Here is a 13,387-nt window from a genome sequence, read left to right as displayed (position 1 = left end):
CAACCAGTTCGGCCGGTGTCCAGAGCGGGGTTCTCCCTGGACCCCCGCGGATCCTCTCCACCTCAGTCTCGCTGGCGGGGACCCGTTCCCACCCCGGCCGGTGACCTGGGCTCCCCTCGTCGTTTTCGACCTGCTGGCCCGGGTCCAACCAGTGGCCTGCACCAGCCTCTCCCAGTCCAACCAGCAATCCCCAGCCTCCCCAGTGGCCAGTGTGCTGGGCTGCTTTCCTGCCTGACCAGTGGCCTGGAACCCACCTGGTTCTAATGTCTAATGGTTCTAAAGTCTGATGGTTCTAATGTCTGATGGTCTTCAACATCCACCTCTGCCCAGGCCTCTGAGATGCTGGCGGGGGCGGGGGCTGTGGGGTGCTCTTCCCTTAGCTCTCCTCCCTAGGGCCCTCCCTCTCTTCCCCCCTTCCAGGGAATCCTAGGAATGCCACCCCCCTTCCTCCCTTTCTCTTCCCTTTACTCCCTTCCAACTTTGGGGGGAGGGGAAAAGAATCGGGGTTGACAGGTGAGTGGGGGCGGGGAGGAGGCCCAGGCACCTGAGGGAAAAAAAGGAGGAGTCCCGCCATGGGTCACAAGGAAGGGTCACAGGTCAGACTTGGGATCACAGATCAGAGTGTCCAGGGCTCCTTACAAGGCAGGCCTGGCTGGGACAAAATTCCTAGATGCTGGCCAGAGGATGGGGGTGGGGTGAGATTTCACTGGTTACCCGGGAGAAGCTAGCCCTTAACACTGGCTAGTAAGGGGCAGCTGGTCATGCTGGGAGACTTTCCCCAGGCCTCTGATCAGATATGGGGCGTGGACGGGCAGAAGGGGGACAACTGGTCAGGCACCAGGGACATCTTAGATTGTAGGTCAGCACGGGGGTTATTGGTTAGACTGGTCAAGGCTACTTTGTCCACACAGGAGAGCGATTGTTATAGTTGGGAGAAGTGACCTTGTAGTGTTAGCTCCCCTTCTCCAGGAAGCCCTCCGTGCTCTCCTTGGCTGAGTCAAGTGCCCACCTCTGGGCTCCCCCACCCAGCCCTGCCCATTCTGGGTCAGTTCTGTCTGGGGATGAGTTTGTCTCCCCCACTGGACTGAGAGCCAGTGTGGGAAGGGCCAGGGCTGCTGTGGTCACTACTGCGTCCCCAGTACGGTCCAGCCCAGGCAAGACATGGAGCAAGAACTCAGGGAAGGTTTGCAAGGCTCAAACACAGAAGTACACAGGCTCACACGCGAACCCCACCCAGACCGGCTCATCGCCCAACACACCTGCAAACTCGAGAGTGGACAAAAGAGCTCCCTGGCACTAGCTTCCACACAGGGACCCCAGGCACCCACTCCCCAGCTCCCCTGCCCCTGGCTCATACACCTTCTGCTCGGGCTGCTAGGTATACCCTTTCCTCAACAGCCCCCTTCTACCTTCCGTAAGAATCCAACCAGCCGGGGTTCTGGTTCTGGTTCATAAACATGGGGGTGTATGGAGTATGTACGAAGGAGGAAAGTCATAAATACCAGGGCCGTTTCCTTGAGGACTTGCACCAACTAGTACTGAAATATCTGTCTTTGTCCCCTACAATTTACTTCCATAAAACAGCCGGAAGGATCCCATTAAAATGTGAGTCAGCCCCTGTCACCCTTCCGCAGAGATCTTCTCCTTCTGAGTAAAAGTTGAAGTCCTTTCCTTGGTGCACAATGTCCTGGATCTGGTCCTCATTGCCTCCCCGGCCTCATCTTCGTCTTCTCTGCCCCACCTTGCTAGCTCTATTCCTGCCACATTGATCTCTGACTCCATGCTCTTCATCGCCAGGCTTGTTCCAGCCTCAGGGCCTTTGCTCTTGCTCTTCCCTCTTGTGGGACATTCTTTCCTGCCATCTCTCTCTCCCTGTTTGGCTTCAAATCTCTACCGCATCATCTTATCACAGAGCTTCCCTTAACCATCCTTTCTGATACAGCAACTAACCCAGCCCTTTATCTCGCTACATTTTTCCTCCGCAGCACTTGTTGCTGCCACATATTTATTTTTTATTGTTTTACACAAAACAGAAGCTCCCAGAGAACGGGAACTTTAGTTCACCACTGTATCCCCAGTGTCTAGAACGGTGCTTGGTGTAAGGAGCTGACTATGCCTGAAATCAATGAATTTTCTAATTCCATTGCTGTCTCATATGTACCTACTTAGACATTTTAAGTAATAAGCCCTGTATTTCTATACCTTTATCCTATTATCTTGGATACAGTGTGGGATGTGTGTGTGTGCTCAGTCACTTCCGACTCTGTAGCTCGCCAGGCTCCTCTGTCCATGGGATTTCCCAGGCAAGAATCCTGGAGTGGGTTGCCATTTCCTCCTCCAGGGGATCTTCCTGACCCAGGGATTGAACCCAGCCAGATTCTTTACCGCTGAGCCACTGGGGAAACCCACAGCGTGGGCCGGTTACTCTAAACTAGTTCACAGATTGTGGAATACAGGGGAGTCATGATGTATTTGGAGGGGGAATGTCTACTCCCCCATGATTCTAGACTTGCATCTGGAAAATGTAACTACTGAGAGTTTGTGTTGTCTTGGGGGCCAGCATGATGTATTTTTATTTGGACAAGACTTAATTGTGCAAGGAGAGCTCTGATAAGAGGTTTTGAGGTTGGAGACTTCTCTGGTGGCCCAGTGGCTAAGACTCTGAACTCCTAATGCAGGGGGCCGAGGTTCGATCCCCGGTCAGGGAACTTGATCCCATATTTCACAACTTAGAGTTCACATGCTGCAACTAAGACCTGGCACAGCCAAAATAATAAATAAAAATAAATATTAAAAAAAGAACTATTTGGGGAAGAGAATGTCAGTCTAAAGTAAAGGATACCTACTGATGCTGAACATTCAAAGGGGTGGATTACAATGGCCTTTTGTGAAGGTGGGTTAGCTAGCAGCTGCACCCCCTTCAGGGCTTCCCAGGTGGTGCTAGTGGTAAAGAACCTGCCTGCCAATGCAGAAGACGTAAGAGATGTAGGTTCAATCCCTGGGTTGGGAAGATCCCCTGGAGGAGGACATGGCAACCCACTCCAGTATTCTTGTCTGGAGAATCCCCACGGACAGAGGAGCCTGGCGGGCTACAGTCCATAGGGTTGCAAAGAGTCAGACACAACTGAAGCGACTTAGCATGCACACAACCTCTCCCCACATTAAAAAAAAAATCCTTGCCATCCAAAAGCCTGTTACCCTCTGTTGAAACCAAACAGATATTTCTTTCCTGCCTCGTTGTAGCTCAGATGAGCTAATCCTGGTGAACCCCACTCTACCTTGGAATCAGGTGCTAATACCAAACAAGCCAAGACTGGCTAATCTATGCCCTCGACGGCAGATGGACAGGTGCAGCTTTTCAAAGATGGCTGTGACAAGAGCTCTCATCCCACATGCTCTCCTACAAGCTGAACTTGACCGTCTTTCCATTGAGAGGTGAGGGTCTATCTGTTAAACACGTCCCCTCCTTTTAAATCTGTGCATCTAACCATTAGAATGTGGCAGAACTGGGGACTTCCCTGGTGGTCCAGTGGCTAAGAATCTGCCTTCCAATGCAGGGGACATAGGTTTGATCCTTGGTCATGGAACTAAGATCCCACATCCCGAGGGGAAACTAAGCCCTAGCACTGAAACTAAAGAAAGCCCGTGTCCCACAACACAGATGCAGCTTGAGCAAAAAAAAAAAAAAAGAATACTTCATTCATGAGTTCCAAGATTAGGTAGAAAAAACAATGTAACTTCTGTCTGTGTCACTGGAATATCTCCTGTGAAGACTTCAGCCACCATGTAAGCACTCTGACTACCTTGAGGCAGCCATGCTGCGAGGAAGCCCAAACTAGCAAGTGTGGAGAGCACGTGGAGAGGTCTAAGACAGCAGAGGGGTGTCTGTCCAGTCCCCAGTTGCCCTGCTCCAAGCACCACTCTATTGCACCCTGAGCCAGAACCACCCAAAACCCTTACTGTTGCGCACAAATAAGATCCTGTGTTGGACTTGGCTGGTGGCACAGTGGATAAGAATCCGTCTGCCTGCAAGGAACGTAGGTTCGATCCCTGGTCCTGGAACATTCCACATGCCTCGGGGCAACTAAGCCCCTGGGCCACAGCTATTGAGCCTGTGCTCTAGAGCCCAGGAGCCACAACTACTGAAGCCCACACACCTAGGGCCTGTGCTCCACAAGAGGAGCCACTGCAATGAGAAGCCTGTGCACTGCAATGAAGAGTAGCCCTTGCTCGCCACAACTAGAGAAAGCCTGCGCAAAGCAATGAAGACCCAGCGTGGCCCTAAATAAATAAATAAAATTATATTAAAATAAAAGTTTCGGTGTGATTTGTTCCATGCAACAGCTAGCCTATTCTGGGGTGGCAGAGGCAGAGAGATGACCAGCATCTAGTGGTCACTGAGGCCCCAGCGTATCCCCTTCAGACACGTTCTGTGGTGTGACCGTGGCTGGGTTATGGTTGGAAGCCAGCTGCCCGTCGTGTTCCCTCGATCACTTTCCGATCCTGATTCTCTAATCACTTCTGGGAATCTGTGAGTGATCCCAAGTCCTCTCAATCAATTCCCTTCCTGCCCCAGAGGAGGCTTCTGTTCCTTGTAACTAAATCTGTGACGCATGCTTCCATATTCTGTTTACACTGAATTACCTTTTAACTCATCTTTTCAGATGCAGCTTAGATGTTCCCTCCTTCTAGAAGCCCTCCCTGACCGCCTCAACTGAATCAGCTGTTTGCTCCGGGTTCCTGCAGCCCTCTACGTTGCCCTCCTTGCCTGGCCTGGGACTGAGCACAGGGTGGGGGCTGCCGGGATGGCAACTGATTTAAACTTAGGCAGAGGGAGGCTTGGGTTCCTTCAGGATTAGTGATGCAGTGGGGAGACACTTCCATTGCTACTTTGGAAGAAGGATCCCACCAGGAAAGGAGGAGAGATGAGAATGGATTGTGGGAAGACTGGGTGTGTCACTCTCAAGGAAACGTGGGGGCTTTTTGTCTAAGAGAATTAGAACTTGGGTATCTGGGTTTGAGGGCTTCCCTGATAGCTCAGTTGGTAAAGAATCCACCTGCAGTGCAGGAGACCCTGGATGGATTCCTGGGTCGGGAAGATCCGCTGGAGAAGGGATAGGGTACCCACTCCAGTATTCTTGGATTTCCCTTGTGGCTCAGCTGGTAAAGAAAGTGAAAGTGAAAGTCGCTCCTGAGAGACTTGGGTTTGATCCCTGGGTTGGGAAGATCCCTGGAGAAGGGAAAGTCTACCCACTCCAGTATTCTGACCTGGAGAATTCCATGGACTATATAGTCCATGGGGTCACAGAGTTGGACTCGGCTGAGTGACTTTCACTTTCACTTCACTGGTAGCTCAGTGGTAAAGAAACTGCCTGCCAAGCAGGAGGCTCCTGTTCAATCCTTGGGTCAGGGATGATCCCCTGGAGAAGGAAATGGCAACCCACTCCAGTATCCTTGCCTGGGAGAAATCCCATGGACAGAGGAGCTTGGCAGGCTCAGTCCACAGGGTTGCAAAGAGTCGGACATGACTTAGCAATTAGCAGCAGCAGCATCTGGGTCTGGGTTCAGGATTTTTTTTTTTTTTTGCCATGATGAGGAAAGGCAGTCTGATGCTTGATTCTCTGAGAATTCCCAAGTTCTAAGTCCTGAGGGCGGGATTCCTGGGTCTGAGAGGGGAGGGGTCTGGGTGTCTAGACTCCTGGATCCAGAGGAGCTGGGTCCTCCACTCTTGACTCTGGGAACCCAGAGGCTTGTGTTAAGCAGGTGGGGATCAGGCCTCGGGCACCGCCACCTACGCCAAGCTGCCCCCTAGTGGCTGCCACACTCCTCCACACACCAGAGGACAGACTGGGCTCGGCAGTTTATTTTGCATTGTAAACCCCTTCCAGCCCCTGGGGCTCCCTTCACACAGCACATCTTGGTGCCCTGTGGGGCAGAAAGAGAGGCGGTTTAGATAGTATCACAGCAAGATGGGGTGGGGTGAGCAGGGCCAGGCTGAGGGCAGGAGCCTGGGTGGGAAGGGCGCCTCACCTGGCATCCAGGCCTTCACGGATCCCTCAGGGGCAGATGGAAGGGGAGACTTTCGCTTTAGGAGTTTCTGCAATGGCAAGAGTTTAAAGGCGATGTCGATTCCCTAGCACCAGTGTTCCCCTTTGGCCCCCACCCCCTCTTCCCTCAGACCCCGGAGTCCCAGCCCCAGCTGCCCTCTGCACTCACCCTCGGGCTCCCTCCCTGGCCTGGGGGCTGGAGGTGACTTCCCACGGGGCTGAAGCCGCAGTCCAGAATCTTGGCAAGGGAAGAGGAGCTCGAAGTCTGGGAAGGGTCGGAGGTGCCTGCAGGGGAGGAGATTAAGAAATCTGACAGATAAGCTGCAGCAGTACTTCATCTCACAGGCCTGGACAGGGGTTACATGTGATGGCGGAGCAGGGGTGTGCACTCGGGGGCAGCATGGTAGGGTCTTGTCCCTAGTCCATGCTGTTTTGTTCCCCTAACACCTCTGGCTTGAGTAGAAAAAATTTTTGTTTGTCTATCCATACATCCACCCATCCATTCACCCATCCCTACCTCCACCCATCCATCCATCCATTCACCCGTTAGCTACCCATCCATCCACCCATCTGCTCACCTAGCCATCCATCCATTCACCCATCCATCCATCTATCCATCCACCCTCCCATCCATCTGTCCATCCATCCACCCATCCACCCATCTAGCCATCCATCCATCCAGCCATCTGCTCACCTAGCCATCCATCCATTCACCCATCCATCCATCTATCCATCCACCCTCCCATCCATCTGTCCATCCATCCACCCATCCACCCATCTAGCCATCCATCCATCCAGCCATCTGCTCACCTAGCCATCCATCCATTCACCCATCCATCCATCTATCCATCCACCCTCCCATCCATCTGTCCATCCATCCACCCATCCACCCATCTAGCCATCCATCCATCCACCCATCTGCTCACCTAGCCATCCATCCATTCACCCATCCATCCATTTATCCATCCACCCTTCCATCCATCTGTCCATCCATCCATCCATCTACCCATCTTCTTACCTATCCATCCAGCCATCCAGATATCTACCCATCCATCCAGATATCTACCCATTCATCCAGATATCTACCCATCCAGCCATTCCCCCTTCTATCCCCTCATCCATCCATCTGTCCGACGGTCCATCCATCCATCTGTTCATCCACCCATCTACCCAGCAATCTACCTATTCATTTGTTTATTCATCCATCCATCCCACAAATTTCCTGAGTAGCTACAGTGTGTCAGCCACTGTTGTGGGCTCTGAAGAGACAGCAGGAACTAGACAGACAAAAATCTCTGTCCTCATGGAGCCAATAGTCTATTAAGGAAGAGGCTTAACATGAGTCATTAGTGCATGAACAAGGAAATGTGAAGAGGGTGGTGATCGGACCTGAGGGTGACTGGGGAAAGCTTCTTGGAGGAGGCGGAAATTGAGCAGAATTCTGAGTGCAAGAAGGATGTGAGCAGAAGTGTTGCAGTGGGTGGTGGGCTTGCTGGTTTTGTTAGACCAGTAAGGAGTCCATTGATGCTGGAAAGGAGTTGAGGGGGTGCTGGGAGGTCAGAGCGGTGGGGAGGGGTCCGATCCCCAGGCCTTATGGGCTGATGGAGAGGACGGTGGCTTTAATTCTTGGAGTCCTGAGGTCTTGGGGGCTTCTGAGAGGTGAGGGAGGGGATCTGATTCAGGTTACAAATGCCCAATCTTGCTGACTTCCTCACAACCCATGGGGCCCATGCCATGCTTGCCCCCATATACTCCACGTGTAGGCACTGAGGATGAGAGAGATCCCCAGTGGCCTCAGCAAGGTGCCTGGGTCCCTTTGAATGACTGTTTCAACCCCCAAAGGGGGATTTCTCTGCTGGAGAACAGCGTTGTGAGGGAGCATGCCCAGTCAGGGGATTCATCATACCCATATGGCAAGGACTGGCATCACGCCCATTTCACAGACAAGAAAAACAAGGATGGACTCTGGAGTCTGAAGCCAGGCGCCTGACTCTCACATCCTTGAGCTGGGTGGCCTTCGGATCTTGGAGCCTCAGTGTACTCCTCTATGTAATAGGGGTCATAATAGCATCTACTTTATCAGGTTGTCATGGCAACTAAATGACAGCATTAAAAATCAGCACCAGGGAGGGACTTCCCTGGTGGCACAGTGGATAGGAATAGGCCTGCTAATGCAGGGGACAAGGGTTCGATCCCTGGCCTGGGAAGATTCCACATGCCACCGAGCAACTAAGCCCGTGGGCCACAGCTAGAGATGCCCGAGGAGCCCAGGCACCTTGATTACAAGTAGCCCCCACTGGTCGCCACTAGAGAAGGCCCACGCAAAGCAATGAAGACCTGGTGCAGCAAAACCAAAACAAAACAAAACCGTGCCAGGAGCTTCCCTGGCAGTCCAGGGGTTAAGACTTCACACTTCCCCTGCAGGGGGCACGGGTTTGATCCCTGGTCAGGGAACAAAAAGATCCCACATGCTGCGTGGCATGGCCAAAAATTAAAAAAAAAAAAACAAATGTAGCCCTAGGCCTATAGCAAGAGTTATACACACATAGATGAGCTATTTTCATTATGACAGTCATCTTGCTGGGAAATAACAGACCGGGGCTCCCTCCTGCAGCATGTTTCAAGCAACGAAGGAAGAAGAGTTGGCTGGAATTTGAATTGGGAAGAGTCTGGGCAGAGGAGGAAAGAGTCTGCCGGGTGGAGGGCACAGCCTCGGGGACGGTGCGACCCTCTGGCCAGAGGGGCCCGTTGCCCTGTGTCCCTTTCATCGTCCGCCGGGAGCCGGCTGAGTACCTCTCACTGTTTCCATTTGGTTTTGGCTGCAGGTCGAGATCTGTTTTTAGCTTCCCTGGCTGGTGTCACCGCCCGCCTCCCCCTCTCCCCGGCCCCCTCTCCCCGGCTGGCTCTCCTGTTTTCTGTGGTCGAATAATGTTCCCGGACTTCCTGAGCTGTTTGTTTGAAGACTGCCCAGTATCGATTGGATCTGGTGTGTATTCAGCCTGAAACCTAACAGAGACCTCCTCTTACCCCCCGCCCCCACGCCAGGAAGCCGGGACTTGGAAAATGCTTGGGTGAAGAGTGCAGGGGGAAAAAAAAGCAAGGTGGGGGCTTGCTAAGAAAATAAACAGATTTTTTGGTTTTGTTTTGTTTAAGGGTTTTCTCTTCTTTCAGGCTGTGTGTTTGGGCAGGTGCAGTCTCCTCTCTGAGTTTTTTTTTTTTTTTCTTCTTCTTCTTCTTCTTCTGGAAAATGAGGAGAGAAACATTTTCGACTTCCTAGGGCTATGGGGAAGGCTCACTCCACTGGCTCATTCAATGTCTGTTTCTTGAGCACCTACTGTGTGTCAGGCACAGTTCACATAACAGAGAATGGGGCAAAGTCCTAACTTTCGGGAAGATGACAACCTGCTGATGGTGACAGAAAACAATGGGTTATATGCTTTGCCAGCCTGGTGAATGCACGGGGGGAGTTCAGACAGGTGGGCTTGGAGGGACAGGAGGGTGCGGGTGAGGGGCACCATTTTCTTTTTTGGCCACACCCCATAGCATGCGGAACGTCCCGACCAGAGATTGAACCCGTGCTCCCTGAAAGGGAAGCTAGGAGTCTTTACCGCTGGACCACCAGGGAAGCCCCAAAAAGTGAACATGTTAGTCCTCTGTTGTGTCCAGCTCTTTTCAACCCCATGGACTGTAGCCCACCAGGCTCCTCTGTCTGTGGGATTTTCCAGACAAGAATACTGGCGTGGGTAGCCATTCCCTTCTCTGGGGGATCTTCCCAACCCAGGGATCGAACCCAGGTCTCCTTCATTGCAGGCAGATTCTTTACTGTCTGAGCCACCAGCACAGTCCAAGGTAGCCCCATGGGGGCGCTATTTTCAATAGGTGGTCAGGGAAGGCCTCCCTAAGGAGGGGATGGGAAAGTGAAGCTTGGGAAAGGAGATCTAAGCAGAGGGAACAGCTGGTGAAAGGCCCTGGGGTAGGGCATGCCTGGGATGCTGCAAGAGGAGCCAGAAAGCCAGTGAGGTGGGGTGCATAAGGGAGAGAAGAAGAAAAGAGGCCATAGAGGTATGGATGTCAGATGGCATCTGTAAATGGGTGCAAAGAATGGGTGCCTGGCCTGCACTCCTAGGCATCCGGCCAGACTGGGGACCCCAGGGGTGAACGGGAGCTGCCTGCCTACCCCAGACCAGTGCCCCACTCACCACGTTCAGCTGGCCTTTGCTGCTGGGGCTCTTGGGACACAGATCCAGCCGAGGGGGCAGGGGAGGACCTGAAGGGGCCATCTAAGGGAGACAGAGGGTGGGGAGGGCATGTGAGCCGTCATTTTCTGTTCATCTACATGTGCCCCTGCCAGGAGGCCCAGCATTCAGGTGCTTTGTAGGCTTTGGAGATAGAATGAAGAATGAGACAAAGTCCTACCCTCAGGAGGGTTATACTAGAGAAAGTCATAGCCCCAGACCGTAGGGGAGGCGAAAGTTTGTGTCCTTGGGACCCCAGAAGCCTGTCACCAGCTCCCACCTCTCTCAGACCCAGGGGTCCAGGCCCCCATCCCTCCTCCCTTAGATCCTAGGGATTCCCGTTCCAGCTCCTGCCTGGCCCTGCTCACCTGCTCCAGCTCCTCCTCATCACTGCTGTGCTCTGGGTCCTCCACAGTGGCACTGACGTGGAACTGATGGATACTCACAGCCTCTTGGCCCTTGATCTCGCAGCGGCAGAAGGGGCAGGTCTGGCTGTCTGAGCACTGGGGAAGGTGGAGAGGGAAAAGATCAGGGTCTCCCTGTTCCCACCATGTCCCCTGGGATGACAGGGGCCTTTATCCTCCACCGAGTCATGTGGGGAGGACAGAGGGAGGGAAACAGAAAGAGAGAGAGGAGAAGGAAGAGAGAAAGATGGAGAGAGAGAGATGTAGGATGGGAAGGAGGGGCTGCCTGAGGTCAGGAGGAGCATCAGCATCAGTCCTTCCAATGAATATTCAGGGTAGGGATACTATGGGGTAGGAATGCCTGGGGAAGACTCCTAAGATTCCATTGGACTGCAAGGAAATCAGACCAGTCAAGCCTAAAGGAAATCAACCCTGAATATTCATTGGAAGGACTGATGCTGAAGCTCCAATACTTTGGCTACCTGATGCTAAGAGCCGACTCATTGGAAAAGACCCTGATGCTGGGAAAGATTGAGGGCAGAGGAGAAGAGGGTGACAGAGGATGAGATGATTAAATAGCATCACCGACTCTATCAAATGGATATGAGTTTGAGCAAACTCCAGGAGATGGTGAAAGACAGGGAAGCCTGGTGTGCTGCAGTCCATAGAGTCACAAAGAGTCAGACACAACTGAGCGACTGAGCAACAAAAGGAATGCCTGAGACACTTGCCTGGCCTGTATGTATTCATTGTGGGGGGCCCCCCATAGACACCACCTGCCACCACCACTGGGGCCAGTGTCAGCTGGACCAGCCGTTTGGTTCTTAAGACTGCCGGGCGCATCTCAGCATCAACCATCAGGGAACTTTTGAAGAACAAAACTTACTACTCAGAGGTCCTGGAGAGTAGAGGGCAGAGGAGGCAGACCTGGGGCTCTGCCTTTATTGGGGGTGGAGTGGGGTGCCTAGGATTTCGGGTGCTCACTGTTGACTGGCAAATTTAAAGCAGAAGAGGAAGAAGCAGGGACTGAAGAGAGAAGCAGGACACTCCATGCTCAGTTACCTAGGGCTTTTTCAGGGGAAACTTCAAGGCTCAGGGCTTGATAGTCCCTTATCTAGTTGTTTTGCTAGTTGCTGAGTCCGGAAGAGGGATGTCTTTGTTATGATAATCTCCCCAATCAAAAGCTTAAGGCCAAACACTTACATCACAAAGGATAAGCTGTTTATTAGGCACCCTTTACCCACAGGGGCTCCCTCTACCCAGAGGCCTGAATCCTCCCTTGGGAGGTCACTAGCCTCAGCCGCATTCCCCTGAGAAGGCAGATAAGGCTCAGAGAGGTAAAGCCACTGGTCCAGATCACCCAGCGAGGGACTGCTACAGGCTCGAAATGCCCGGGGCATGTTAAATGTGGCCAGTCCCGCAGACACCACTGTCTCCCAATGGGGCCAATGCAGCGTTTTCCATGAATAATGTAACTGGAGACGGAGAAACAGAGGCGACCGGTGTAGAGGAAGAGAGACAGAGGCACAGGTGGAGCAAGCCTCTGCTCTCCCTGGGCCTCGGTTTCCCCATGTGGTCGACGAGGAATGTGGGAGGTGCTCTCAGTTCAGTCGCTCAGTCGTGTCCGACTCTGTGCGACCCCACGGACTGCAGCACGCCAGGCTTCCCTGTCCATCATCACCAACTCCCGGAGCTTGCTCAAGCTCATTACCATCACGTTGGTGATGCCATCCAACCATCTCATCCTCTGTCGTCCCCTTCTCCTCCGGCCTTCAGGGGAGATGCTCTATTGGAAGAAAGGGGTGGGGGACAGGGTGGAGGTGGGGAAGGCAGGCCGGGGTCAGACCCACCAGCCAGGCAGCCAGGCAGCGGCTACAGAGCAGGTGCCCGCAGGGCTCTATCTTCACGTCCTTGTTGCTCTCGGCACAGATCTTGCAGAGCTCAAACGTAGAGTCCATGGCCCAGTAGAGCTGCAGCTGCTCCTGCCAGGTGAGAAGGGGACCACCGGAAGCAGAGGTGCTGTCAGCCTCGAGCAGGCAAGTCGGGCCACTGGGACTGAGTCCCGAACCTCAGCACCAGCCTTGATTGAACCCTCTCCCAGGTTCAAGGCTGTGTGTCCAGCTGCCTCCTACATGTACTTTCGTTATCAGACTTGTTCTCTGGGGCTGGTCTACACTCAGGGTTGCCAGATTCAGCCAATAAACATACAGGATGCCCTGTTAAATTTGATTTTTGGATGAGCAGTGAACACATTTTGAGATCTAAGTGTGTCCCAAATATTGCATAGATACACCTTAAATTTTTTTTTTAATTAAAAAAAATTTTCGACTGCACTGCATGGCATGTGGGATCTTAGTTCCCTGACCAAGGATCCAACCTGTGGCCCCCTGCACTGGAAGTGCAGAGTCTTAACCACTGGACTGCCAGGGAAGTCTCTGCATGGGATACACTCATACTCGAAATTTTGTTTGTCATTTCATCCCCTTGGGATGGTTGGAAGACTAAAAGCTGCCACTGGTGAACGCACAAAGTGCATTAGCTGCCCTGATGATCTCAGCAGTATCATTTCCTGGCTTCATTATCAGGAAACCCCCGGGGTAAGTAAGAGGCAGGAGGGGCAGTGTTTTCCAGAGAAGGAACAGAGAGGTCAAGCAATTTACCCCAGGTCACATGGCCACCAAGCCAGCACAGAACCTGAAGG

The 13,387-nt window shown here is 52.8% G+C and overlaps 1 protein-coding gene across 1 annotated transcript in view; it reads right to left on the bottom strand.

Moving 5' to 3' along the window:
* Positions 1-5,848: 5,848 nt before the first annotated feature.
* The window catches only part of CBLC (Cbl proto-oncogene C, E3 ubiquitin protein ligase), a gene marked incomplete at its 5' end in the record, with an annotated part of 18,467 nt that continues 10,928 nt past the window's right edge, over positions 5,849-13,387 (bottom strand). The window contains 6 exons of the mRNA XM_010852686.1: positions 5,849-5,925; positions 6,031-6,097; positions 6,217-6,332; positions 10,247-10,327; positions 10,651-10,785; positions 12,537-12,668. Coding sequence (XP_010850988.1) covers positions 6,088-6,097; positions 6,217-6,332; positions 10,247-10,327; positions 10,651-10,785; positions 12,537-12,668 — 474 coding nt within the window. The remainder of the gene's footprint in view (positions 5,926-6,030; positions 6,098-6,216; positions 6,333-10,246; positions 10,328-10,650; positions 10,786-12,536; positions 12,669-13,387) is intronic.

This window comes from Bison bison, unplaced genomic scaffold (assembly GCF_000754665.1).
Source record: "Bison bison bison isolate TAMUID 2011002044 unplaced genomic scaffold, Bison_UMD1.0 scf7180017864313, whole genome shotgun sequence".
Classification (NCBI taxonomy): Eukaryota; Metazoa; Chordata; class Mammalia; order Artiodactyla; family Bovidae; genus Bison; species Bison bison.
Note: the sequence above shows the minus strand (reverse complement) of the source record. Positions and strands in the feature narration are given on the sequence as shown.